Source organism: Ochotona curzoniae, unplaced genomic scaffold (assembly GCF_017591425.1).
Source record: "Ochotona curzoniae isolate NIBS_2020 unplaced genomic scaffold, NIBS_Ocur_1.0 scaffold_4701, whole genome shotgun sequence".
Taxonomy (NCBI): Eukaryota; Metazoa; Chordata; class Mammalia; order Lagomorpha; family Ochotonidae; genus Ochotona; species Ochotona curzoniae.
In genome coordinates, this window is record NW_024467122.1 from 63530275 (window position 1) to 63556821 (window position 26547).

Sequence of the window (26547 nt, forward strand, 5' to 3'; positions counted from 1 at the left end):
CTAGGCCACGCTGCTGGGCCCACATTTCTAACTTTGAAAACTTTAAAATCATTAAATTTAACTTGAAAATGTAATACCTTAACTCAGCATAAAAATGCTCATTTACAAAACAGATGTTTTTTTAAAAAAAGTTTTCTGGAACAAGTCAGAAAAAGACCCACATCCATTTTATTTGTTCCCAATAAAATTTCTAGTCTATGCTAGTTATCCTCTCTGAAAACTTCTGGCCTTGACAGGAGTTCACCTTATCTGGAAAAAAAAAAAAAGTCATTTTTTCAGGTATAGTTGCTTCTCACTCCATGCAAAGTGAAGCCAACTTAACAAAACCGCAAGGACTTGGCTATTTCAAACACAAGGTAAGTTATTGTTGTTATTATTGGCCCAAGTTACCCACTTCAACCACACTGCCGCCTCCTGCAGGGTGAGAAGTCAGAGCACCACAATGCTTCTCTACCCAAGTCGACGGAGACTGGAATTAGGGCAGCGCAGTAACCTAAGCCCGGGAGTGGATCCCCGCCTCTAAGACCTGCATCTCCTAGGGAAAGACTACCGCTTTCCATATTACAAGCTGGAGAGAAACGAGGCTCCTGAAGTTGTTAGGAAATGTTCTCAGGGCCTCCGCCCTCCACACTGCTCCGCCTGTAGCCCAGCTCGGAATCAGCCGCTCGCTGCGCCCGCCTTTAAAGAAGCCGCGCGCGGTCTGGCTGCCCTGCAGCTCAACTTCCGGCCACACCAAGGGAGGATGTTTTCCTACTGGAGCCAAGGCCGCGGGGACGCGCCCCTGGCCACGCCCCCTGGCCACGCCCGCCACGCCCGGTGCAAGGAGCGCGGAAGGGGCGGGGCCGCCGAGGCCGGCGAGGCTGGCTGCCCGGTGCGTGCGCCTCGGCCCTGCGGAGCGGACGTCACGCGGCAGGCACGCCCCGAGCGAGCGCAGGGCGCGGCGGCGGCGCGCGCGCGCGCTCCCTGCGCCCTCCCGGGTGACGTGCCGGGCCGAGGCCGCGCTAGGGCGCTGTAGCTGCCAGGGCGGCTGTCATGGCGTCGGAGGCGCTGGCTGAGGAGAACCGGCCGCGGTCTCTATAGAGCGAGGGGCGGGCGGCCGGGGATGGAGAGCGGCTCTGAGAGCCTGCAGCCGCCAGAGCACGGGGTGGCGGCTGGGCCCGCGCCGGCGACGGGTTCCCCGCCGGGAGGACGACAGGAGACCGGGCTCGCCGCTGGGGATGGTCCTGGAGTATGCTCGGCGGAAAGCGGCGGTGGGAATGGGCAGGGGGCGGAGGCCGCCGGGAGGAGCCTCCCGAACCCGGCTCCCTCGGGCTCGCCTCAGGTTTCCGAACCTCGCGGCTTCGTCCCGGGCTTGGACTTGAAGGAGAGCGCTTTGGAGAGCCCCGCTGCCGCCAAGGCTCCTTCGGGAGGGCAGCACAAGGTGACCGCCTCCCCGGAGCCAGCGGAGGCCGGAGCGGGCCGTGGGTCGGGTCCGGCCGGAGACGGTGGAGCCCGCACGGATCCCGCCGGCACCTGTGAGACGCTGGCGACCTCCTGCTCCGAGGAGCCCGGCAGCGCCGGCGGTCTCCACAGCAGTTGCAGCGACCCGAGCCCTCCTGGGGACTCGCCGAGCCTGGACTCCCTGGAGTCGTTCTCCAACCTGCATTCCTTCCCCAGTAGCTCCGAGTTCAACAGCGAGGAGGGAGCGGAGAGCAGGGTCCCCGAGGAGGCGGAGGGCGCGGCCGCCTCGCCAGGAGCTGCCCCTCTGTGCAGAGAGGACGGGGAGGAGGAGGAGGAGAGCGCTCAGGTGTTGGCGGCCTCCAAGGAGCGCTTCCCGGGACAATCTGTGTATCACATCAAGTGGATCCAGTGGAAGGAAGAGAACACACCCATCATCACGCAGAACGAGAACGGACCCTGCCCTTTGCTGGCCATCCTCAATGTTTTGCTTCTGGCTTGGAAGGTACATTCTGCAGCTTTTTCTACTTCCTGTGCCTTGGGGGGAGGGGGAGGGCGGGGTGGAACTGTAGGTGCCCCGCTGGTCGCCTCCTTTCTGCGTTCATCGGCCCTCTTTGTAGCTCACCTGAACATCCTTGCAAGGGCCCCTCGTGGCAGACGTGTTCTCGCATACCTGTGCGTTCGTCACAGAAGGTTTGCTCCTGACCACGTTCAGTTGTGGGTTAATATGTATAGCACTTACCAACAAGTAGGACTGAACGCATCCTAAATTATTTTTGCTTTCATAACTTCTTATTTCAGGCTAGTTTTAAATTCACAAAACAAAAATTGTAGGTCTACAAAGGGTTCCCAGTTTCCCCTATTACCGACATTGGAATATTTGTCACAATCTGTAAACCACACCTAATGTTCCTTAACGTCTTAGAAGCTGTTCCTCATAGCCTCTGGTGGTCCACGTTCTGTGTTCATATTAAGGCGTTTTTGTTGCTCGCACACATGAGAGCATGTGGTGCTTGTATTTCTGTTTCTCAGTTCCATTTTTTTTTTTTTTTTTTGCCGAAAATTGCAGTCGTTCTTTTTAATGGCTTAATACTATTCCACTGAGCATGTAGAGCCCATTTTCTGTATCCATTCACGTTAAGGACAGATGCCTTGGTTGATTGCATATCTTAGCTATTGTCAGCAGTGCTACAATAAACAGGTGGGGCATAAAAAAGTAACTTTTTTTTTTTGATCAGTTAAAAAGAAGATGAAGTAGAAAGTAGTATTTTTTACATTCCTTCATTTTTCATTTACCAGCAAGGGCTGCTATAGTAGAAAATAGATTACAAATTTTACCATGATTTCACGTCTTTTGGATATGTAATCAATAGTGGGATTGTGTGGCAGTTTTATTTCTAGTTTAAGAATCTCCATACTGTTTCCTACAGTGGCTGTACTAATTTACATTCCCAGCAACAGTTGATATAAGGATTCCCTTTCATCTTCCTCGGCATTTATTACTTTCTTTTTGATAATTGCCATGCTGATAGGGGTGAGGGGCCGTATCATTGTGGTTTTGATTGGGTTTCATGATGGCTTGTGAAGCTGAGCGCTTTGTCATTTGTATTTTTTTCTTTTCAGAAATATGCAAACAGGTCCTTTCTCAGTTCTTGATTGGTTATTTTTTTAAATCTAAGTTTATTTCTCATCTAGTGTCTTCCATGTTTTCCTTCCCATGACTTTACCTCTGGGCAAAAGAGAGAAGATTTGGCCAAAGCGAACTTCAGATGTAACCATCAGTCCGTGATGTAACGGAGTAACTTCTGCTGGTTATGTTTAGTCTGTTTTCCCACTGTTGCTTGCCCCTTTAGCATGTAGATGCCTAAGGGGATTGTGATAGAGAAAGTATGGCCCTTTAGACAAATTTTATTTTATTTTTATTTTAATTTTTATTGGAAAGGCAGATATATAGAGAGGAAGATCTTCCATCCGGTGATTCACTCCCCAATTGGCTGATCCAAAGCCAGAGCCAGGAACTTCTTTCCGTATCTCCCATGCAGGTACAGGGTCCCAAAGCTTTGGGCCGTCCTTTATTGCTTTCCCAGGCCACAAGCAGGGAGCTGGATGGGAAGTGGAGCTGCTGGGATTAGAACTGGCGCCCATATGGGATCCCGGCGTTTTCAAGGCGAGCACCTTAACCATTATGCTGTCATGCCAGGCCCTAGACAGATTTTATCAAAGGAAAAGCATTGATCTGAGAGAGAATTACATTAGCTTCTTGTTTACAAAGATTATGTTTTCATTTCTGCATGATTTTCCTATGTCCCACTTCTTGGGTTCCACTCATATGGTTTGGTATTACTACTAGTAGCCACCCATCAGAATGTGTTAGGGAGTTAAAACTGTCAACAACTAAAATAAGAAAAGAGATATCTAAGATAGAGAAAGGGCCTTCCAGGACTCAGTTACCTGTAAATGAAGCATCTTAGTTCAGCCTGCAATTTTAGTGTGCTGAAAAAGTGTACCACACAGCCCCTGTTCTATTTTCAAATGAAAAATTAGAGTAGTCCTTAATAGAAATGACATTTTTCTGATCAGTTAGGAAAATTAAGTAGAGAATAGTATTTATGACATTTTCATTTTGCATTTACCAGCAAGGACTGATACTGAAGAAATGAGATTAGAAACCTTTCCATGTCCAGTGTGCACTGGCACACAATTTTTGAAAAAGATTTATTTATTTTTATTGGAAAGTCAGATATACAGAGAGGAAGAGAATCTTCTACCGCTGATTCGCTCCCCAAGTGGCCCCAATGGCCAGAAATGAGCTGATCCGAAGCCAGGAGCGTTTTCTGGGTCTCCCACACAGGTGCAGGGTGCCTAGGCTAGTCCGCCCTCAGCTGCTTTCCCAGGCCACAGACAGGGAGCTGGATGGGAAACGGGGCCACTGGGACACAAACTGGCGTCCATACAGGATCCTGGCATGTGCAAGGAGAGGACTTTAGCCATGAGGCTACTGTGCCAGGCACACTTTTTTTTTTTTTTAAGATTTGTTATTGGGAAGGTAGATCAGATTTACGGAGAGGAGAGACAAAGATCTTCCATCCACCAGTTCACTCTCCAGGTGGTCACAACAGCCAGAATTAAGCCTATCCAAACCCAGGAGCTTCTTTTGGGTGTACCATGTGGTACAGGGACTCAAGGTCATGGACCATCCTTTGCTGCCTTCCCAGGTCATAAGCAAGCAGCTGGGTCAGAAGTAAAGGAGTTGAGACCCAATCCAGTGTGTCTATGGGATGCCAGCACCACAGATGTTTTAAATGAAGCCAGTGCCGCTGTGGGCTGCAGCACAATTTGCTTGAACCCTTCAAGAACAGTAAATACTAGATTATAGGAAACAAGTGGAAACTCATTAAATATCCAAAAGGGGGAAATTTTCCTTTCCTCTGGCATAGTTCCAGAAAGCATGGAATCTGTGGATCTTGAATCAAACTTTTTTTTTAGATTTATTTATTTTTATTGGAAAGGCAGATATACAGAGAAGAGGAGAGACAGAGAGGAAGCCCTCCCGTCCAATGATTCACTCCCCAAGTGAGCGCAACGGCCGGTGCTGTGCTGATCCGAAGCCAGGAGCCAGGAACTTCCTCCAGGTCTCTCATGCGGATACAGGGTCCCAAGGCCTTGGGCAGTCTTCCACTGCTTTCTCAGGCCACAAAGAAGGAGCTGGATGAAAAGCAAGGCCACTGCGATTAGAACCGGCACCCATATGGGATCCCTGCGCGTTCAAGGCGAGGACTTTACCCACTAGGCTACTGTGCTAGGCCCTTGAATCAAACTTTTAAGGAAAAAAAAAAATCTTAGAATAACAGGGAGATGAAATTCCTTGGGGCGGCGAGAGTATAAACAAGAGGAATGGAAATAGAATGGGTATGCTCGGTGTATGTTTACTAGATGGCAGAAATGGTAAGTTCCTATTGGAGAGTAATAGAAAATAAAATCAGAAAAATGATGAAAAGCCACTTGACAGAGGCCCTTGTCTAATGAATTTCACTTGGTCCTGTGGGCAAGCATCCTCAGTCGATTTTGCTTTGAGTTTTTCTTTCTTCTTAGTTTCCCTCTTATACTGCAGAAGTTAAGAGTGGGAAGCAAGTACTGTGATCTAGAGCGTCTGGGGTGGGTGAGTATTGGCCTTGTACACCAGCGCCTGTTTGGGTCTGCACCGCGTGTGAGGCGCTAGAAATGCAGATGGCGTGGTGCCAGTCTCTCGTCCTGTAGCTCACAGACTAGTCAGGAGGCTGCCTTATAGTTACAGTGTAGTTTGAGATGCTCGAACGTGCTGTGAACAAACATAGAAAGGTAATTGGGGATAAAATGTGTCAAGGGAAGGTTTGGTGGAAGAGATAACCCGTGAGCTGAGAATGAGTAAGAATTGAGAAGGCCTTCTGGGCCAAAGGAATGGTGTTTTCAAAGATGCTGAGGCAGAAAAGGGTTTGTTGTCTTTGGAGCCTTGATCCTTGGCAGAAAGGAAGCAAAGAAGGACATTGAAAGAGCAGGAAATGAAGTTGACAGGTTGAGTCAGAGCAGGCATGCTAATGAATTTGAGGGTGGTTTTGTAAATCTGCTGTTCTCAGCGTTTTCCACATCCAGGCTGTTGATGTACCCGAAACTCCATAATCATTGATGGACATGGAGGGATGGTAAGAGAAGCAAGGTAGACAAGTCCCCTCCATGTGACGCAGGGGTCTAACAGGCCCAAACCACCTTCATCACAAGATACCTTTGCCTTTTTCACTCTGATTCTCTCACAAGTGTTGATCGGGCTCACTGAGTTACAGTTAATACAACGTATGGCTGTGTATTGTGTTTTAAAATTTTCTAAATTTTAATTTCTAATTTGGTAAATATCAGTAGTTATAAGCTACAAAGATAAAAGTTTTTTTTGTGGTCCTTGATACCTTTCAAGACTGTAAAGAAATCAGAAAACAAAAAATACAAGAAATTCTTTAGTGGAGGAAAATAGTAAATAGGGTATAAAAGTAGTCTGATTTCAAAGGACTCATTACTAATTAGTTTAGGCTTAGCTAATTACAGAGCTGTTCTAAATTGTTGGATTGGTGAGTGACATAATGAACATGGCCTAGCTGAGACTATGATCGAGGTAAGATTGTAGTGAGTAGGATCAGGTGTGGAAACCTAGCAGTTAAAGGGCCCTCATCCCTGAGGACTGGTTGTAATGCAGCAGGTTGAACAGCTGCTCTCAATGCTGGCCTGCCCTATTGGAGTGCTGGTTTTAGCCCCAACTGTTCAGCTTCTTATCTGGTTCCCTGCTGATTCAACTGGGAAGCCAGCACAGGCTGGCCAAAGTGCTTGGGTCCCTGCTACCCATGTTGGGGACCAGGTTGGGGTTGTTGGCTCATGGTTTTGGCCTGGGCCTGACCTGGTAGCCATTTGTGGGGTAAGCAAGTAGATAAGAAGACCTCCCCCTCTCTCTAGCCCCCCTCTCTCTCTGCTGTGCTGTTTTTCTAAATCAATGATTAAAAGCCAAGTGAACACATAAATAAAATGCCACATCCCACATTAAAACACCTGGGTTCTATGGCTGCTCTAACTCCTGCCTCTAGCTTTCTTCTATAGCAGATGCTGAGTTGGTGGTCATGGTTCAAGTGACTGAGTTCTTGCCGGTCATGGGGGGAGACCTGGAGTTTCAATTCCTGACTCCTGTGACCTAGTCCCAGGGAGTATGGACATTTGGGGGGAAAAAAACAAAACAAAACAGTGCAGTGCTTGTTGGGCGTTCTCTTGCTGTTCTGTGCCTCTCTAAAAAAAGAAAAAGGAAGGAAGAAAAGAAAAAAAAGGATTGTAGTGAATATAACAGGAATAATTGATGAGGACAGCTCTTTAGGGAATTCTTTGTCCTCCCTCCTCCTATCTACCTTTTTTTTTCAAAGATGCAATTTAAAATTTTTTCATTTTCATTTTATTTGAGAAGCAGAGAGGAGAGAGAGCATGCACCTGCTGGTTCATGGTCCGGGTACCTACAACAGCTGGGTCAGGGCCAGGCTGACGTCCAAGCACTCTAATACACAATAGGCCTCCTGAGTGGTTATTTAACCACCAGGACAGATTCCTGCTCCCACCCTGGTTTCTTTAATAAGGATAAGGTAGCAATCCCCTTGATGAATTCATTCCAGCTATATGTAAGAAATGAAAGAGACTCTACCATTTTTTCAAATCTAGGCAATAGAAACTGGTTGGGTTTTTTCGAAAGATTGGGAAAATAGAGGTGGGAGCATCATTGTGACATAGTGGATAAAACCATTACGTGTAACAGCAGCATCCCATATGGGCACCTGCTCATTCCCGATACAGCTCCTAGCTGGATTCCCTCCCTGGGAAAAGCAGCCAAAAATGACCCAAGTGTTTGGGCCTCTGCCATCTGTGTGAGAGACCTGGAAAAAGCTTCTGTATTCTGGCTTCCACCTGGTTCTGCCATGACCATTGTGGCCACTAGAGGGATGAATCAGTGAATGGAAGAACTCACTGTCTCTCCCTCTCTGTAACTCTTGAAAAAAAAAATATATATATATATATGGGAATGGAAAGGAAATAATTTTAGGTGGAAAAGTTGATGCCAAGTTTTATTGTAGTAAATTGGAAATTTAGGGAGCCCCAAGAAACACTGTCTCAGAAAGGGAGTAAAAGTTATAGAGAATGATTGAGTTTTTCACACATGTAAGCTATGGGGAAAAGTGAATTCTTTGGAGGAGCAAGAATTGTCAGCTGTTTTTTTATCTCAAGGCCTGCAAGGAATATGAAAAACCAGCAGAGGCATCTCCTCTATTGTTCCTTTGTTCCTCTCTGCTCTCTCCTCTATCCCATTCTCTAGTAGATAAAGAACACAGATGGAAAATGTTTAAATGGGAAGGCCATGCAAAAGAAACCAGTATAGGTACTAATGTAGAATGAGAATTAGAAATAGGACAATGGGACCAGCGTGGTGGCTCAATAGGCTAGTCCTCAACTCTGTAGCAATGTCATCCTATATGGGTGCCGGTTCTAGTCCTGGCTCCACTCCCCCCCCCCCTTTTTTTTTTATTTAATTGGAAAATCAGATTTACAGAGAGAAAGATCTGTCCTTTGGTCCTTTGGTTCACTCCTCAAATGGCTGCAGTTGCTGGAGTTGAGCCGATCCTAAGCCAAGAGCCAGGATCTTATTGTAGGTCTCCCACGCAGGTGCAGGGTCCCAAGGTTTGGGCTGCCCTTGACTGGTTTCCCAGGCCACAAGAGGGAGCTGAAAGGAAAGTAGAGCAACTGGGACACAAACAGGTGCCCATATGGGGTCCTTGTGCATACAAAGCAAGGACTTTAGCCTCTAGGCCAAGCCGCTCTGGGCCCCTAGCTCTGCTTTGCATCCAGCTCCCTGCTTATGGCCTAGGAAGGTAGCAAAGGATGGCCGCTGTGGCCAATTGTGGAGTGAGCCAGTGGATGGAAGAACTGTATCATTCTCTCCTTCTCTACGTAAATATGCTTTCCAAATAAAAATAACTAAATCTTAAATAAAAAATAGAACAATGTCAAGATGATAATCAAGGGGAGAGAATATAATAAAAATTTGAAAAGTATTCGATGCATAAGCTTCAAGAAGCTGTTGGAGTAGACATTTTGCCCAAAAGGATATGTTGCTGAAAATGCAGGAAGATACAGAATCTTTAGTCTTTATGGTAAAATTCAGAGGAAACAGCAATCTCACTTTCTGAAGTGCTCAGAAGAAATGGGACATCATGTTGAGATGATGAGGTTGATAGAAATTAACTCATATTTTCCATTTTGGCAGAATATTGTTTGAGCTCATCCATAGTTAAGAAGGTTTTTAAGTATAAAGGTGGTAGATTTTATAAGAAAAGTACGTTGCATTTGAAAGAAGTTATGATCTCAGTGAAGTTTGAACATAGGAATTTGAGGCACAAACAAAGACTGCCAGCTAGTGATAGTGGATAAGTTCAGGTATGCCTTAAAGCTTTTTGTGTATCAGTTTTGCTTTGCTTATGTTTTTTTCTCCAGTAATTCCTCTGGTAATAGGAGCAGACAAAATTAGGACTAGGATTGTCAGAATTTGAGTTCTGTAAGGATTGACTTATGGAAGATCAAGGGAATTGAGAATTAAAAGATAAAACAATTGATACCTCATTAAGGGACAATAATTTTAAAAAATGAGAATATCAGTAGGTTGAACAAATAGGATTTGACTGACTTGGAGGAAGTAACTATAGTTCCGAATGAGGGATGAAATTACAATTGTCAAAGGGGGTGGATATTGAGAGTATTGGTTTAGTACTGATGGAGATTCATAAATTTATTTAATTCTTTATCTGATAATTTGACAAATCAAGACACAAGGAAATCTCATTAATTCAAATTCAAATTCAAGTTTCTAATTCCATTTAGTTGACAGTGAGCCAGTCTATCCAAATTTGTATCTTAGAATACATTTTCATTTTATTTCCTTATTTTAATAGACTATTTTAATGTATTTTACATATTTTGGTTTATGGTTTTTAAATTTAATTTTAATTTTATTTTAGCTCCAAGAAAAATGCTGTTTGTTGTTTTGTTTCAGGACTGTGGCCCATTTTTTTCACATTTATAGTTTTATTACAAACATAATATTCTTTTTTAAAGATTTTATTTTCATTACAAAGTCAGATATACAGAGAGGAGGAGAGACAGAGAGAAAGATCTTCCGTCCAATGATTCACTCCCAAAGTGAGCGCAACAGCTGGTGCTGTGCTGTTCCAAAGCCAGGAGCCAGGAGATTCTTCCAGGTCTCCCACATGGGTGCAGGGTCCCAAGGCTTTGGGCCGTTCTCGACTGCTTTCCCAGGTCACAAGTAGGGAGCTGGATGGGAAGTGGAGCTGCTGGGACTAAACCTGGCACCCATATGGAATCTCAGTGTGTTCAAAGCGAGGCCTTTAGCCGCTAGGCCATGCCGCCGGGCCCACAAACATAATATTCTACCAAGTTTCTTTTTTTTCTTTTTTTTTTTTTTTGTAAGATTTATTTTTATTATTTTTTTATTGGAAAGGCAGATATACAGAGAGGAGAGACAGAGAGGAAGATCTTCCATCCGATGATTCACTCCCCAAGTGAGCGCAACAGCCGATGCTATGCCGGTCCGAAGCCAGGAGCCTCTTCCGGGTCTCCCACGTGGGTGCAGGGTCCCAAAGCTTTGGGCCGTACTCGACCTCTTTCCCGGGCTACAGGCAGGGAGCTGGAAGGGAAGCGGGGCTGCCGGGATTAGAACCGGTGCCCATATGGGATCCCGGGCGTGCAAGGCGAGGACTTTAGCTGCGCCACGGCGCCGGGCCCTCTACTAAGTTTCTTAAGCATCATTTTTGAATATCTATGACAATCAAATGTTTAATGTTTAAAAAATTTTTATTTTGGTAATCTTTACATGGTTGATTAAGGCGCAAGGGGTCAAGGGCTACAGGAAAGTGGGTAATACCATTGTTTTTTTTTTTTTTTTCTGTATTCAGGGTAAGGGAAGAGTTAAAGGGAAAAACTCCACCTAGCCTCCCACCCATCCCAGGTCTCTGATGTGGGGTATTCTCTGAGGGTCTTGCTCATGCAGTTTTGATAGTTCAACAGTTCTGTATTGCTGCCAGTCTCGCTGCTCCAAACGCAACGAACTCTCTTCAGAATCCACTGGCTGATGTTGTCTCTTCATGGTTGTGGTTCTGAGATCAGCAGTTCAGTTGAAGAGATCCCCAGAGAAACTTTGTTTGAAGTGATCCCAGACTTGATTCTTGGGTGTGTTTGCCAGGACAGGGTCCAGCACAGTCCGTCACCCCAATCAGCTCATGTACATGCTGGTGGTTGCAATTGCTGGGTCAGTTCTGTCTCTATCCCTGTCTTCCACATAAACCAATGGGTGTTGCAGTCCAACCCAATCCTGCCCACTTCATACTCGGTCCTCACGCAAATCAGTGGGAGCTGCAGCCTAGTTGGCATGACTTCTCATAACCCCCACTAGGCCTGCCTCGTACCCTGGTTCCCATGCTTGCCACTATGTACCACAGACTTGTTCAGTCTGTGCCACATCCTATTTAGCTCTCATACATGTCAATGGGCATTGAAACCTAGTTCAACCCAATCTACCCAACTATCCAGCCCACACACATATTGATGGGTGCTGTTCAGTCCAGCTACCCCTGCCCCAGTCCTGGTTTTCATGCTCTCCAGTGAGAGTGGTAACCCAAGAGGGAGGAGCCCACTATTTCCCTTCTAGGCCACTCCTACTCCCAGATCATGCACTCTCCAGGTGGTTTTGCAGTTTAACTTGACAGATTTAGCTCCCAGTGCCAGCCTCTGCCATCTGATGTGCGGCAAAGCCCAACCAACCCTCACCCACTTTAATTTATGCTTGCACCAGTAGGAACAGTCAGCCCAACCTGGCTTTTCCCTGATCTAGCTCACATGAGGCCCACAGGTATTGTGTCCCTGCCTGGTCTGGTTTGCCCCGTTCCAGCTCATGCTCTCCAGTGGGACTGGCTATCCAGCAGGGTAGCCCTCCACATTCCCCCTACCAGTTTGCCCCTTCCCTTCCTGGTTCTCACGTGTGCTGGTTGGGTGCTGCGGCCCAGTCTGGTATGGCCCACCTCGCCTTGGCATTTGCCAGTGGGTGTTGTAGCCTGGCCCTGCCCAGCCCATCCCCAATTCCAGCTGATGCTGGTGAGGGTTATAGTCATCCCAGCCCAGCAGGTACCTAATCCCAGCCGTAATGTGCACTGGTATGTGTTACAACCATACCTAACTCTACCCACACTCTATTCTAGTGTTCGGATTTGCCAGCAGGTGACATGAACTGGTTCAGCCTAGTCTGCCCCTGACCTATGCCAAATGTATGCCGGTGGGTACCTTTCCCTGCCTGGTCCATCTTACATCTACCCTGGTCCTCCAGAGCACCAGATGGTGCTGGAGTCTATCCTGGCCTGCTGCGTCCAGTTCCAGTCCATACTTGTGCCAAGGGAGACTGCAGCCATGTCCAGACCAGAAAGTAGCCTCCAGTCCAGTCCCCACACTCACCAGTGGGAACCCCAACCCAGTTAGGGTGTCTTCTTAGATCCCCAGTTGGGCCTGTTCCCAACCATGGATCACGTGCATGCCATTGGTTACTCTGACCCAACTTGGCATAGCCCTTCACCTGTCTTGGCCTTTGCCTTTGATGCTGTGGCCCGGTATCCCTTGCTCATGCAGACTAATCGGTGTAAGAGCCTAGCTCGGCATAACCTGTGCTCCATCCTGATTTCTGTTCTTCCTTGTAAGATAAGGTTTGCTTGGCCCTTCCCACGTGCCCCCTTCCAGTTGCAGCTCGGCCCACCCCACATCTTGTTTTAGGATGCACATTCGGGTGCTGCTGCCTTGACCTGCCCAGACTGTTGTCGGTTCCTTTACCTGTAAGTGATGGTCGGTTCCATGGTAACACCTAGCTCAGCCCATTACCACCCCAACTCGCAAGCTAACCAGCAGGACTTTTATTTCCACAGGGTTAGACCCACATTTCCCCCAGAGAATCTACCCCAGATCTGGTTCTGTCACATATTGGTTAGTGTCCTGACCCTGCCAAGTGTGACCCATCCCCTATTCTGCCACTGTCAGGTACTGGTACCTAGCCCTGCCAGACAGGTCCTCAGCCATAGCTTTGGTGTGGACTGGTGTGTGGCAGTCAGTGATGCTCTATGCTAGCAGCCCATCTCAAGATTCTATGTGGCTTGATTAATCAGTCTGGCCGAAATATAACTTATGGACTCTCCTCTCCAAACTCTCAGATCTTAGTCCCCATGCTTTCAAGCAAGTTCGGTGACCCGAACATAGGAATCTCTCACCTACACTCACACTAGCCTTATCCCTGGATGTTCTTGGGCAGCAGTTACATGCCGCCAGGTGGCCAGCAGGCAGAGCCCTAGGACTCTCTCACCGTGTGGTGAAGGTGCCCCTGGGTGTTGGGTCCTACCTGGCCTGGGTACTCTATACAAGCGGGTCGCTACCCCCTAGTTTCCTGTTGCCACAGGTGGTGGTTGCAGGGCGGGGCTAGATGACTTAATCCCATCCCAGGATTTCCTCCTGGTGTACTCACCATGAAGGGAGCAGTCTCTCTGTCTGGCCTCCTAGCAGCCAATTCTCGGTCGCCATGTGGCGATGTGCCCATTGGCCTAGTGCCAGGCATTGGGTCCAGCCTGGCCTGGTTGTTCTCCACAAGCGGATTGTCTCCACTGTAGAGGGCTGCTGTCACCCAAGCCGCCATGGTTGAACTCCCCGACTGTGTCCCATTTAATTAGGTGTAAAAAGCAAGTCAGAAGTTTCTGATATAGGCCTTGTATTAAAAATATTGACACTGACTGTTGGGTAATTGGTAATTATTGTTTGTGATTTAGATTTTATATCAAATTATTTTAAAATTTATGCCTTAATATTTTCATGCTTACAAAGGTATTACTTTAAACTAGAGGAAAGAACTCCATATGGATGCTGCTTCGTGTCCCAGTTGTCCTGCTTCCCATCCAGCTCCCTGCTTGTGGCCTGGAAAAGCAGTTGAGGACGGCCCAAAGCCTTGGGATCCTGCATCTGCATGGGAGACCTGAAAGAGAAAATAAATCTTTAAATAATAATAAAATAAAATGGAGGAAGACTGTACTGTCACATTTTTGTTTCCTTTAGAAAGAATATTGTAGGTTCTGTGGCAAATGTACATACAGAAATTTATATTTATACTTATACACTATGTTAGAAGGCAGTATGTAGATATTAACATTTATTTTTAAAGATTTATTTATTTTTATTGGAAAATTGGATATACAGAGAGGAGGAGAGACAGAAAAAGATCTTCCATCCACTGATTCACTCCCCAAGTGGCTGCCATGGCTGGAGCTGAGCCAATCTGAAGCCAGGAGCTTCCTCTGGGTCTCCCATGCAGTTTCAGGGTCCCAAGGTTTTGGGTCATCCATCACTGCCTTCCCAGGCCACAGGCAGGGAGTTGGATGGGAAGCGGGGGTGTCGGAATTAGAACCTGTGCCCACATGGGATCCTGACACATGCAATTCGAGGACTTTAGCTGCTAGGCTATCGTGCGAGAACCCAATATTGACATTTTATTTTATTTATTTTTTTAAAGATTTATTTGTTTTATTGGAAAGTCAGATATACAGAGAGGAGGAGAGACATTTTATTAGATGAGTGAGTTCACTGTTATAATTCAAAACTTAAAAACAAATAAACAAAAACCTTCCTTGAGAAAAACGGAGATGGGGTGAAAGAGAGAGCACTTCTTCTGATTTATTCACCTTCTGGATAATTTCCCAAAATGCCCATGACAACTGTACTGAACTTTGCAGAAACCAAGGACTGGGATGTCAGTCCAGGTCTCCGGTGTGGGTGGTAGGAATCCAGTTACTTGAGACATTGTTACTGCATCTGAGGTTCTGTATTAGCTGATATTGGTAGGAAGCTGGGTTCAGGCACTTTCACTCACTAAGTGCCCCAGACTTTTTTCTGTTTCCCACGTGGGTCCTGGGGTCCTAACACCCAGGCAGTTATGCTTTGCTTTCCCAGGTGCTTTGGTAGGGAGGTGGGACTAGAAATGGCTGGGCACTCTGGTGTGGGTTGCTGGATTTGCCTGCAATGATTTAAAGCACATGGGCAAAGCAGACCCGTGTCTTAACTGGTAGACTACACGTTCACCCTCCTGTGAGCCCATGGTCTACATGGTGGCCTGCTGAGCGGGAGGGAATTCCCTGTTCAACCAGTGAGGAATGAGCATTAGCAGGACCCAGGCACTGATGCCAGATGCAGTCTCTTCCTCCTCCCCTTCATCCTCCACCCCTCCTTTTCCTTCTCCGCTTTCTCGTCCTCCTCCTCCTTCCTCATTTTTATTGAAAAGGCAGATTAGGCTTATGAGAGAAGGAGAGACAGATCTCCCATCCATTGATTCACTCCTCAAATGGCCACAACAACCAGGGCTGAGCCGATCTGAAGCCAGGAGCCAAGAGCTTTTCTGGGTCTCCCAGGTGGTTATAGGGTCCGAGGGCTTTGGGCCATCCCCTACTGCTTTCTCAGGCCACAAGTAGGGAGCCGGATGGAAAGTGGAGCAGCCAGAGCAATAATTGGTGCTCACCTGGGATCCCACTGCTTGCAAGGTGAGGATTTAGCTATTGAAACATTGTGCCAGGCCCACAGGCATTTTCCACATGTAGTTAAAGGCAGTTGCAGAAAATGACAAACAGCCAGAAATCTTTCATCTGCTGTTCAGTCCCCAAATGACTTAATGGCCAAGGATGGCCCTGGCTAAAGCCAGGAGCTTATGGGTCTCCCATGTAGGTAGCAGGAGGTCATGTTCTTGGGCCATCTTTTTCTGCTTTCCCAGACACATTGGCAGGGAGTTGAATGAATAATGGAGCAGCTAGAACATGAGCTTGTATCCTGTCCGTATGGGATGCCTGCACCGTTTAACCTGCTTGCCTCCCACCAAGTGGCAACTTACTGCTGTGCAAAATGCATGCTCCAAGATTCCTTATGTTAAGCTGTTTTTTGTAAATATCAAGCCTAGAACTAAATAAGGATTAATGTATTACATTCTGTAAAATATAAAGTTAAAGATTAAAAATTAGAAGAACATGGGCCAAGTATTTTGTCTACAATTCAGAAGCTGGTTAAGGAGGAAGGGATTGTGGCATTTTGGGGTAAGCCAACATCTGCTATGCTGTTATTTCATGTGGGCACTAGTTCAAGTCCCAGCTGCTCCACTTCTGTCTAATTCCCTGCTAATGTGCTTGGGAAAGCAGTGGAAGTTGGCATAAGTGTTTTGGCCTCTGCTATTCATGTGGGAGACCTTGACGAATTTCCTGGCTCTGAAGGCTTTGGCCTGGCCTAGCCCTGGCTGTTGCAGCTGTTTTTTTGTTGTTGTTTGTTTGTTTTTGCTGTGTTAGACATGCTGAGTTTGTTTTTTTAAATATATTTTATTTTTGATGATGGTTACCTAGTTGGTTAGGTTGGGAAGGGTTGAGGATTAGGGGAAGGTGGGTTAGACCATTGTTTCCACATTTTCTTTTTTTTCTTCCTGTGTCAGGGAGAGAGGGCGATGTGGGTAAGCCACACCCAGCCTGCCAACCACCTCAGTACTCAGGGATGGGGAATGACCGCCTTTGTCATCCCAGGGTCCCTGATGTGGTTCTATTGCAGCCATTTTAATAGTGAATACAAAATCTCTCTGTCTGTGTGACTCTGACTTTCAAATAATAAATCTTTTTTTAAAAAAGCAGCAGCTGCTTAAGATGTTATGTGCCCCATTGCAGTAGCTTGATTCAACACCTTAATCTGGCTCCTGGCTCTAGCTTCCTCTTAATGCAGACCTTCAGAAGCTCGTTGATGGCTCAGGTGAATTTGGATTTGTGCCACTCACCTGGGAAACCTAGACTGAGTTCCCTACTCACCTGTCTTGACCTTATTGGAGCCTTTGGGAGAGTGGACTAACAGGAGCTCGCTCTCCTCTGTATATCTCTGCCTTGCAAATAAAACATAAAATTAATTTAAAAGAATGAAAAGTCACTGCCTACACATACATATACATGCTAACCCATCATAAACTCAATCAAAACACATTATAAACTGGTAGAAATAGTTATTAGATTATAAATCTAAAAGATAATGTATTCATTTACAAAGAACCCTGACAACTTAAAATGAAGATGAGCAGCAGAATGGTAAGATGGTCAAAAGGCCATTAACAGGAAATTCAGAGTTCAGACAGACATGTGTTCTGTCTTACCGTCATCTACTAAAGAGACACCCTGAAGATGATCCTCCTGCCCACAGAGGCTTGGCTTCTGTCTGCCTGCCTTGGGGATGTTGCTTTTATTCATAGAGATCTCCTGTGGATTCTGACTTGGCTTTGTTTGCTCTGACTTGCAGGAGCGTTGTAATCACAAATTTCCTCTTTTTCCCTTTCCCAGTAGCAAACACAAAGCCCTTTTGAGTTTTTCCAAGTGTGTTTATTACTTCTAAAAGAGAAAATAGATAACAAGACAAAGGTGTCATCTTAATTTCTGCCCATCCTGTCTGAAGAGATTAAAAATCTTCATGTAACAATGGGGTTTTGTTTGCACACACATGATTTAAGTAATATTTCAGCATCTTTGATTCTCAGTTTCTCTCAAGAACTAAACTTAGTGTTGTGTCTGAATTTGTAAGATAGCATAGATGAAGTTTGCTGCTGCTGTGGGTAGTGTCAGTCAGTGGGTGGTTGCCCTGCTATCAACGTTGCCACTGATTGGATGTGTTTTCTCCTTTTCTTTTTATTTATTTATTTATTTATATTGGAAAGTCAGATATACAGAGAGGAGGAGAGGCAGAGAGGAAGATCTTCCGTCTGATGATTTGCTCCCCAAGTGGCTTCAGTGGCCAAAGCTGCACTGATCCGAAGCCAGGAGCCAGGAGCCTGGAGCTTTTTCTGGGTCTCCCACATGGGTACAGGGTCTCAAGGCTTTGGGCCATCCTTGACTGCTTTCCTGGGCCACAGGTAGGGAGATGGATGGGAAGTCAAGCTGCCGGGATTAGAACCGGCGCCCATATGGGATTCCAGTGGCTGCAAGGTGAGGACTTTAGCTGCAAGGCTGCTGTGCTGAATGCTTCTCCTTTCCTCTGGATTTGAATTCCTTTAATGAAAAGCCTTTCCAGTTCCAATCATACCTATTGAGTCCCAAGTGAAGGACATCTGGACCCGGGTGGTATTTGTGCTCAGGGTTTGAAAGGTAATACTAAGTACTCAGTTATTTCTGTGTCCAGATAGTAAAGTACTTTACATTTATTGTATATAACATACATTTTATTGCAAAGGCAGATCAGATTTATGGAGAGGTGGAGAGACAGAGATCCTGCATTTTGCTGGTTCCCTCCCTAACTGGCCGCAATAGTCAGAACTAAGCCATTCTGAAGCCTCCAGGTCCCAATGGCTGCAGGAGCCCAAGGCCTTGGACCATTATCCTTTCCCAGGCCACAAACAGGGAGCTGGATGAGAAGTGAAGCAGCTTGGAAATGAGCTAGCCGGCATTTATAAGATGAGGATGTAGCCATTGAGCCATCGTTTTGCTCCCTTCCCCCTCTCCCCTCCATCGTGTATTTTTTAGGATTTATTTATTTGAAAGAGTTACAGAGAGAGGAGGGAGAGACAGAGACCTGCATCTGTTGGTTCCACCCCCAAATTGCTGTAAGTGCTAGAGCTGCTGGTCTGAAGCCTAGAGTTAGGGCTTCTGCTTGATCTCCCATGGGGGAGCAGAGACCCAAGTCCTTGGGCCATCTTGCCCTTCTTTCCCAGGCACATTAGTAGGGGACTGGATTGGAAGAGGAGCATCTGAGACTGGAACCTGCAGCCTTATAGGTTGCCAACACTATAGATTGCTCTTTACCCATTTTCACATAATGCTGGCCTCTTTCTTAATTTCTGTATTGTGAAAAACATGTACTTAGAATTAGGCAGCTGAATACAATTTAGATGATCCCAGTTTTGTCGGCGACACCCAGAGCATCATAATCCGGAGCCAGCCCCACGTGTGCCTCCTTTTCTCCATCAGGTCTGATGAGGGTGTTGACTGACCACATCAGTGTCACAGAGCTTCTTGATGACCTGTTTGATCTGGGGCTCGTCAGTCTTGACACCCACAAAGAACATGAGTGTGTCGTCCTCTGTCTTAGCAGCCTCTGTGGTCAGGGATCTTGATGATGATGTAGTGCTCAAGTTTGTATCCTGGGCCGCTCTCCTGAGGGTGCTTGGGCTGCCGCTGCAGGCAGAGCATCTTGACTGCTGGAAGGTGGGTGATGTGCAGTCTTGTTCTAGTGGCTGTGGACACCTCTCAGCGCCACCTTCTTGACCTTCAGAGCCTTCACTTTGGCTTCAGCTTTGGCTTTGGGAGGGACAAGAAATTCCTGCTTCATCTTTGGTGCCATCTTTGTGAAAAAGCTCTTAATTTTCTTAACCATATCCTGAATCCTTGTGCAGATGTCTTTCCATTTTCAAAGGCATAGAAACTGAATAGTGTAAAATTTTGTTTCCGTTTTTCTGTTTGAAAGTCAGTTTCAGAAAGAAAGAAAGGGAGAGCGAGAGAGAGCGAGAGAGAGAGCTACCACATCATCCATCAGCTGATTCATATCCCACATTGCTGCAGCAGCCAGAGCTGGGCTAAGTTAGGCTGAAGCCAGGTGTCAATGTGACGGGGAATTGGGGAGAGGATAAGGGGAATCCTAGGGACCTATGGAACTGTATCATAAAATGATAATATTAATAAATGGAAGATTAAAAAAAGACAATATCTGTATATAGAGGTTGGCCTTTTCCTATTTCAGTTGTTTGAAGGGAGACATGACAGGCAGTTGCTCTGTGGAAATTGCAAGATTAAATCGTGAAATCACCTGCTTGGAACTGTCTGGTATTATAGAACGTATATCCCAAACTTGTGTTAGTATATATATCCCAAATACTTATTAGTGCCTTGGTTTCTTTGACTTAGTTAACAGGGTGAATATAATCATCAAAGGAGAGAATGAGCTACTTCTTTATGAAATTTCCTGGAAAAAAACATTTCTGCAGTGAAGCCATCAGAATTAAGACAACATATTAGCCTTCATTTTTTTCTTCCTTGAAAGGTAGAGTGATCTGTGTCCATGTGGAATGTTGGTATTGCAGACCCAGGCTTGATATGATACCAGCCCCCTTACTTTTCTTTATGGTTTTATCATCTAAGTGTGGAGCTATTCCTGCTTTTAAATCTTATAATCAGGTGATGTTTTCAGGTTATGATTCATATGTCAGCACTATATTCATTTTAGCCAATAACAATAAAAGTGAGGCAGGTAGACAGAGATGTGGTACTGCGCTGAATTCAAGTCTGTCTTCTGTGAAGCTGCTCTGTGGGTATTCTGTCACATGTTTGGTGCTTAATAATTGCAAAGAGGGGTAAAAGATATTTGGACAGATTCTTTATATCTCTACAAGATCTTATATATCACCCTGAAAAGTTGGTTTGTGGTGATAGGGCTGACTTTGTTATATTCTATAAAGATTTTATTGTAAAATTCCAATAAATGTGTAAATGTATACATAGGGTAGATACATAAACACATAAATACTTTTGCTTCTGACTGTAGGAAACACTTTAGTCACCTAAAACTTTTGATTTTATAGAAATAATACTTTGTTTTTCAGGTGAAACTTCCACCGATGATGGAAATCATAACTGCTGAACAGCTGATGGAATATTTAGGTTAGTGTCAAAAACTGGATGAATTTCTATCCCTTTCAAAATAAAACTCCTCCTTTGAAACAATAAATTTATTTGTTTGATATACAGGGGCAAAGAGAGAAAGAAATGGGTAAGACAGCTCCCATCCACTAGGTTCCCTCCCCAAATTCCTGCAACAACTGGGGCTAGACTGGTATGAAATTAGGAGCCAGAAACAAATATCCACTTCTCCCCTGGGTAGTAGAGGGACCCAATTACTTGCACCATTCACTGCTGCCTGCTCATGGAGTCTACCTTAGAAGGAAGCTAAACTCAGGATCCTTAGCCAGGAAGTAAACCCAGGCTTGTACACAGGATCTGCCCTGTGGCTTCCTGCGGGCTCCTATGCCTACACCACAACCAAGTTTTTTTCAAAGCTGTTGTGCTACCCAGGTTCAACTTTCTAGAGCATTTGTGTATAATCCTATTCACAAATTGAAACCAGTTTTAACAATTTATCAGTGTGCACAGTTTTGGAATTTTTTTAAAAAATTTATTTTTTGTTGGAAAGTCAGATATACAGAGAGGAGAGACAGAGGAAAATCTTCCGTCCGATGATTCACTCCCCAAGCGACCTCAGTGATCAGAGCTGAGCTGATCCAAAGCCAGGAGCTCAGAGCCTCTTATGGGTCTCCCACACAGGTGCAGGATCCCAAGGCCTTGGGCTGTCCTCGACTGCTTTCCCAGGCCACAACAGGGAGCTGGATGGGAAGTGGAATTAGAACCAGCACCATATGGGATCCTAGTGGATGCCAGGCGACAACTTTAGCCGCTAGACTACCATGTTGGACCCAGTTTTGGAATATTAAAGTCTTGTTTCTGACAAGTGATGAAATTCTGTAGTATAAATAGACTAAGTAACATCTAGAAAACATGCACATTAATTCTAATAAATTCCAGAATGAGAGATGATACAGAAACTCTGATGTTATATTTAGCAGGTATTAAAAAAATTAGGTGGTTAGATTTAAAGATAAATTAGGACAGTGCTACCTGACGTATGAGTCCTATAAAATATTATCAGTTTGCAGTGAAATAGGAACTTTACCAGGATGTAAAATATTTACATTAGCAGGGACACTGTTTAGTTCATTTGAAATTTTTTTCATAGCAAACTTTTTATGATAAAGGTAGTAGTATAGTGAGGTGCATTCTTTTTTTTTTTTTTAAAGATTTATTTATTTATTTATTTATTTTTTATTGGAAAGGTGGATATACAGACAGGAGAGACAGAGAGGAAGATCTTCTGTCTGATGATTCACTCCCCAAATGAGCGCAACGCCGATGCTATGCCAATCCGAAGCCAGGAGCCTCTTCCGGGTCTCCCACGCGGGTGCAGGGTCCCAAAGCTTTGGGCCGTCCTCTGCTGCTTTCCCGGGCCACAGGCAGGGAGCTGGAAGGGAAGCGGGGCTGCCGGGATAGAACTGGCGCCCATATGGGATCCCGGCGTGTTCAAGGCAAGGACTTTAGCCACTAGGCCACCGCGCCGGGCCCAGTGAAGTGCATTCTTAAAGTTTTATCATAGCAGACCAATGATAGTTTATAGATAAGTTGCATTGGGCAGGTAATCTATATCACTTATAGTTTGGCAAAGAATTTATTTATTACAAATATACTATTAATATTATTTTACTTAATAGAATAATCTGAGGGGTTTTTTGTAAGTTTTTTTATTGATTTATAAGGCAGAATGACAGGAACAGAAAAAAAAAAGTATTTGAGATTTAGTTTTTTATTGGACAGGTAGATTTACAGAGAGAAGGAAAGACAGACAGAGGATCTTCCATCTGCTGGTTCACTGCCAAAGTGGCTGCAACAGCAGAACTGAACCAATATGAAGCCAGGAGGTCAGAATTCCCGCTAGGGTCTCCCACATGGGTGCAGTGATCCGTGAACTTGGGACATCCTCCACTACTTTCCCTGGCCATGAGCAAGGAGCGTGATGGCAAGTGGAGCATCTGGGAATAGAACCAAGCCCATATGGGTTCCTGGTGCATACTGGTGGTGAATTAGCCAGTTGAGCTATCACGTTAGCCCTAGAGAAGTTGTTCACAGTTTTTGTAACCAATATGTAGCAGTTGTATAGTTTTATTCATGTACACAATTGTATAATATTCAGATGAGGCTAAACATATCTAGCTCTTCAAACATTTATGTCTGATGAAAATATTTAAAATCCTTTTAGCCTTAATTATAATTTATAGGACTTTTTAAAAAATTACATTTTTACTTCAAAAACTCTTGAATTTCTTTGCCATGGCAGACCATTAGCTAACAGATTTTTTTGTGTGTGTGATATAGATTGTCATAGTAAGTAGGATTACAGCTTGGGAGGACTCTTTTCCTTATGTAATTCATATTATATAATCCCATTTCAGTGGCTTTGAACCTCACATTTCCTACCTAGATTCACTGGCTGGAGACCAGCAAACAAGACCTATTTTATCCATTTTAGTCTAACATGATGACTGTCTTTTAAAAATTATCTGTTAAAAAAAAACAGCCTGCTGTGGTAGCCTAGTAGCTGAAGTCCTTGCTTTGCACACACTGGGGTCCCATACGGACATGGGTTCTAATTCAATAGCCCTACTTCCCATCCAGCTCCCTACTTGTGGCCTGGGAAAGCAGTCAAGGACAGCCCAAAGCCTTGGGACCCTGCACCTGGGAGGGAGACCCAGAAGAGGCTCCTGGCACCTTGTTTTGGATTGATGCAGCTTCAGCCGTTGTGGCCACTTGAGGACTGAATCATCGGATGGAAGATCTTCCTCTCTATCTTTCCTCCTCTCTGTATATCTGAGTTTCCAATAAAAAAAAAAATCTTTAAAAAAAATTATTCATTCAATCACACATGTAGACAGGAGAGAGCTCAAATGCTCATCATAGCTGGTAGGCTGAAGCAGGAAGCATGCATTTGAACTAGGTCTCCTGCCAAGACAGATCCCAGAAGGCAGTAATAATGGCAAGTGGTTGAGCTTCTGTTACCCACATAGCCTAGAATGTGACCTTGGCCTAGCCCAAGCTGTCTTATCTATTTGGAGCTCTCTTTGTTTCTTTCGTTTCCAAATAATAAATAAATTTTAAAAAGAGATTTAAGGAGGTTTTGAATGGAAATAATGTACTCTGACTTCTCTAACTGCTGAGTTGAAAATACACTTTATAGGAGGTAAAGACAAAGCAAGGCGAAGTTAGAAAGTTAGAAAGCTGGTGAAGACTGAAGATTGACCAAGGATTTCTCCATTAGGGCTTCACTTAGTAATATAAGGTCACTACTCTGGAAAATAGATGTGTGGTTTCTATTTTGTTTTTGTTGGAGGGACAGATCAGATATACAGACAGAAGTAAATCCTTGATCTGCTGTTTCACTCCCCAAATGTCCTCCAAGGCCAGATCTGAGCTGATCTAAGCCAAGCTTCTTCCGGGTCTGCCACACAAGTGTAGGGTCTAAAGACTTTGGGCCATTCTCCACTGCTTTCCCAGGCCATGAGCAGAGAGCTGGATGGGAGATGGAACAGCTCGGACAAGAACCACGCTCAAATGGGAACCCAGAGCTTTTTAAAGTGAGGATTAACCATTGGGCCATTGTGCTGGGGGTAGGTGTGTAGTTTTTTTAAAGTTAAATATCACATTAATCATGTTACCCTAAAATTTTGCTGTGAGGTATTTACCTAAGTGAAGTGAAAATATGTCTATATAAAAATTATATACAAATGTTAACATTATTCATAATAGGCAAAAAGTAGACAAAAATCCAGATGTGTGTTAGATGAACAGTATATAAATGTGGTATATTCAGATAATGGAATATTATTCAACCACAAAAAGGAATAACATAACTTAAATGAACCTTGAAAACATTATGTTAAGTCAAAGAAGCCAGAACACCAAAGGGTGCTGTTACAGGAGTCCATGTATAGGAAACGTCCAGAACAGGCGAACTGACAGAGGCAGAAGATACTTTGGCAGCTGCATAGAGCTCATGATTAGCTGCTAGTGGGGATAGGGTTTTCTCAGGAGATAAAAATACTCTAGAATTAGGTGATGATAGTTTCATAATTGATGAATAAAAAGACACCGTGAATTTTGCAGTTTAAACATATGAATTCTCTGATGTGTGATTGCATCTCAGTGAGACCATATTAAAGAAAATTAGAAGAAAGGAATTGAAAAAGGCATGTTAGGTTTTTTTTAATTTTACTTTTAGTTTTTTATATTAAAGCAGATGTACAGAGTGAGTGTGTGAGACAGAGGTCTTTTTTTTTTTCAAGATTTATTTATTTTTATTGCAAAGTCAGATATACAGAACAGGAGGAGAGACAGAGAGGAAGATCTTCCAACTGATGATTTACTCCCCAGGTGGCCGCAACGGCTGGTGCTATGCCGATCTGAAGCCAGGAGCCAGGAACCTCTTCCAGGTCTCTCACATGGGTACAGGGTCCCAAGGCCTTGGGTCGTCCTTGACTGCTTTCCCAGGCTACAAGCAGGGAGCTAGATGGGAAGTGGAGCTGCCGGGATTAAAACCAGCGCCCTTATTAGGTGAGGACTTCAGCCACCATGCCATGGCACCAGGCCTGAGACAGAGATCTTTAATGTTGTGCATTCACTCCCTAAATGACCATGTTGGTCTAGGTGGGATCCAGGAGTCCAGAGCTTGATCTTAGTTACTCATATATCAAAGCTACTCATATAAGTGGTAGGTGCCCAAGTATAGGATCCCTCACCTGCCTGCTAGGTGCCCATTAGCAGGAAACTAGCTGGAAACAGGAAGTGTTTGAACCTAGGCTTTCTGATCGGACATACAGGTAGCACAAGTAGTGGCTTAGCTTACTACTGCACAGTGTTTTTTCCTAGTAAATGTACTATAGAACCATGAAAGAGTCAGTCTTAGGTAGTACCTGTTATTTGTCCATAGCAACAGAAGGAATAAGGGAAGAATGTATTGAGAATGGATGCTAGTGGGTGGGTAGGTGTAGCTGTAGCTTATAGAAGAGCTCTGAGTACACTGTTGTTTTTCGTGCATTAGGAAGTAAAGTCAACAGTTGGGAGTAGAGATGGAGAAAGAGTTGTTGCAGATAAGAGGGAAGATACAAAATGATAGTTTAGAAGAGTGGGAACACCTCTATAAATAACATCATTGTTAAAAAGAGCGATAAAATGATAGATTGGGAAGATGTGGTGTGATTGCCTAATATTGCCTTTGAGCTTGGTGAGACCAGACAGCGTGGTAGTAGGATTTCTTTAGTCACATATATGTACAGAAATCTCGAGTCCAGGCCTGGATAGTGGGAGAACAGTATTTAACTAGCATTGGTCATGCTGAAGAGCGAGCCTGGGGTACTGAAGGTGTGTGTGGAGAATTAGGATGGGCCATAGAATTTAAGCTGCATACAGAGGAAATGAGGGTGTAAGTATGTAGAAGGAAAAGTTAATGGGAAGATGAATTATAGAGGCTGATTGTTTTTTTATAAGGATGAAGAGTTTTTGGAGACTGGCAATGCAAAGCCATATTACCTTGGAGGATGAGTTTCTGACATTAGGTAGAATGTAAGATTTTTGTTGGAGAAGAAAGAAGTGAAGAAACACAGGCAAGGGCATTGGGCGGGCATTTCAGTGAATATTCAAATGACCAAAAGCATGACAGGATTTGTATTAGAAAGAGATATTGAGTTAGGAATAAGGATATTAAACTGAAAGGTTATTACAACAGGGTGAATAGATGCATAGCATTGGCACAAATTGTAAAACTAAGAAGTTTTAGGGGGGAAAGAGGGGCAGGGGAGAAATGGCAGTAAGTAAAGAGCAAGTA

At 44.7% G+C, this 26547-nt stretch overlaps 1 protein-coding gene across 5 annotated transcripts in view; it reads left to right on the forward strand.

The window, feature by feature from the left end:
• Positions 1 to 998: 998 nt before the first annotated feature.
• Positions 999 to 26547, forward strand: part of MINDY2 (MINDY lysine 48 deubiquitinase 2) — a 92917-nt gene continuing 67368 nt past the window's right edge. For 3 of the 5 annotated variants that reach the window (XM_040970257.1, XM_040970259.1, XM_040970262.1), the window contains exons 1-2: positions 1000 to 1942; positions 20669 to 20726. In XM_040970257.1, the coding sequence (XP_040826191.1) occupies positions 1103 to 1942; positions 20669 to 20726 (898 nt within the window). In that variant the 5' untranslated portion in view covers positions 1000 to 1102. Of the gene's footprint in view, positions 1943 to 20668; positions 20727 to 26547 lie in introns of all 5 variants that reach the window. The other 2 variants (XM_040970261.1, XM_040970260.1) reach the window with 1 other exon arrangement.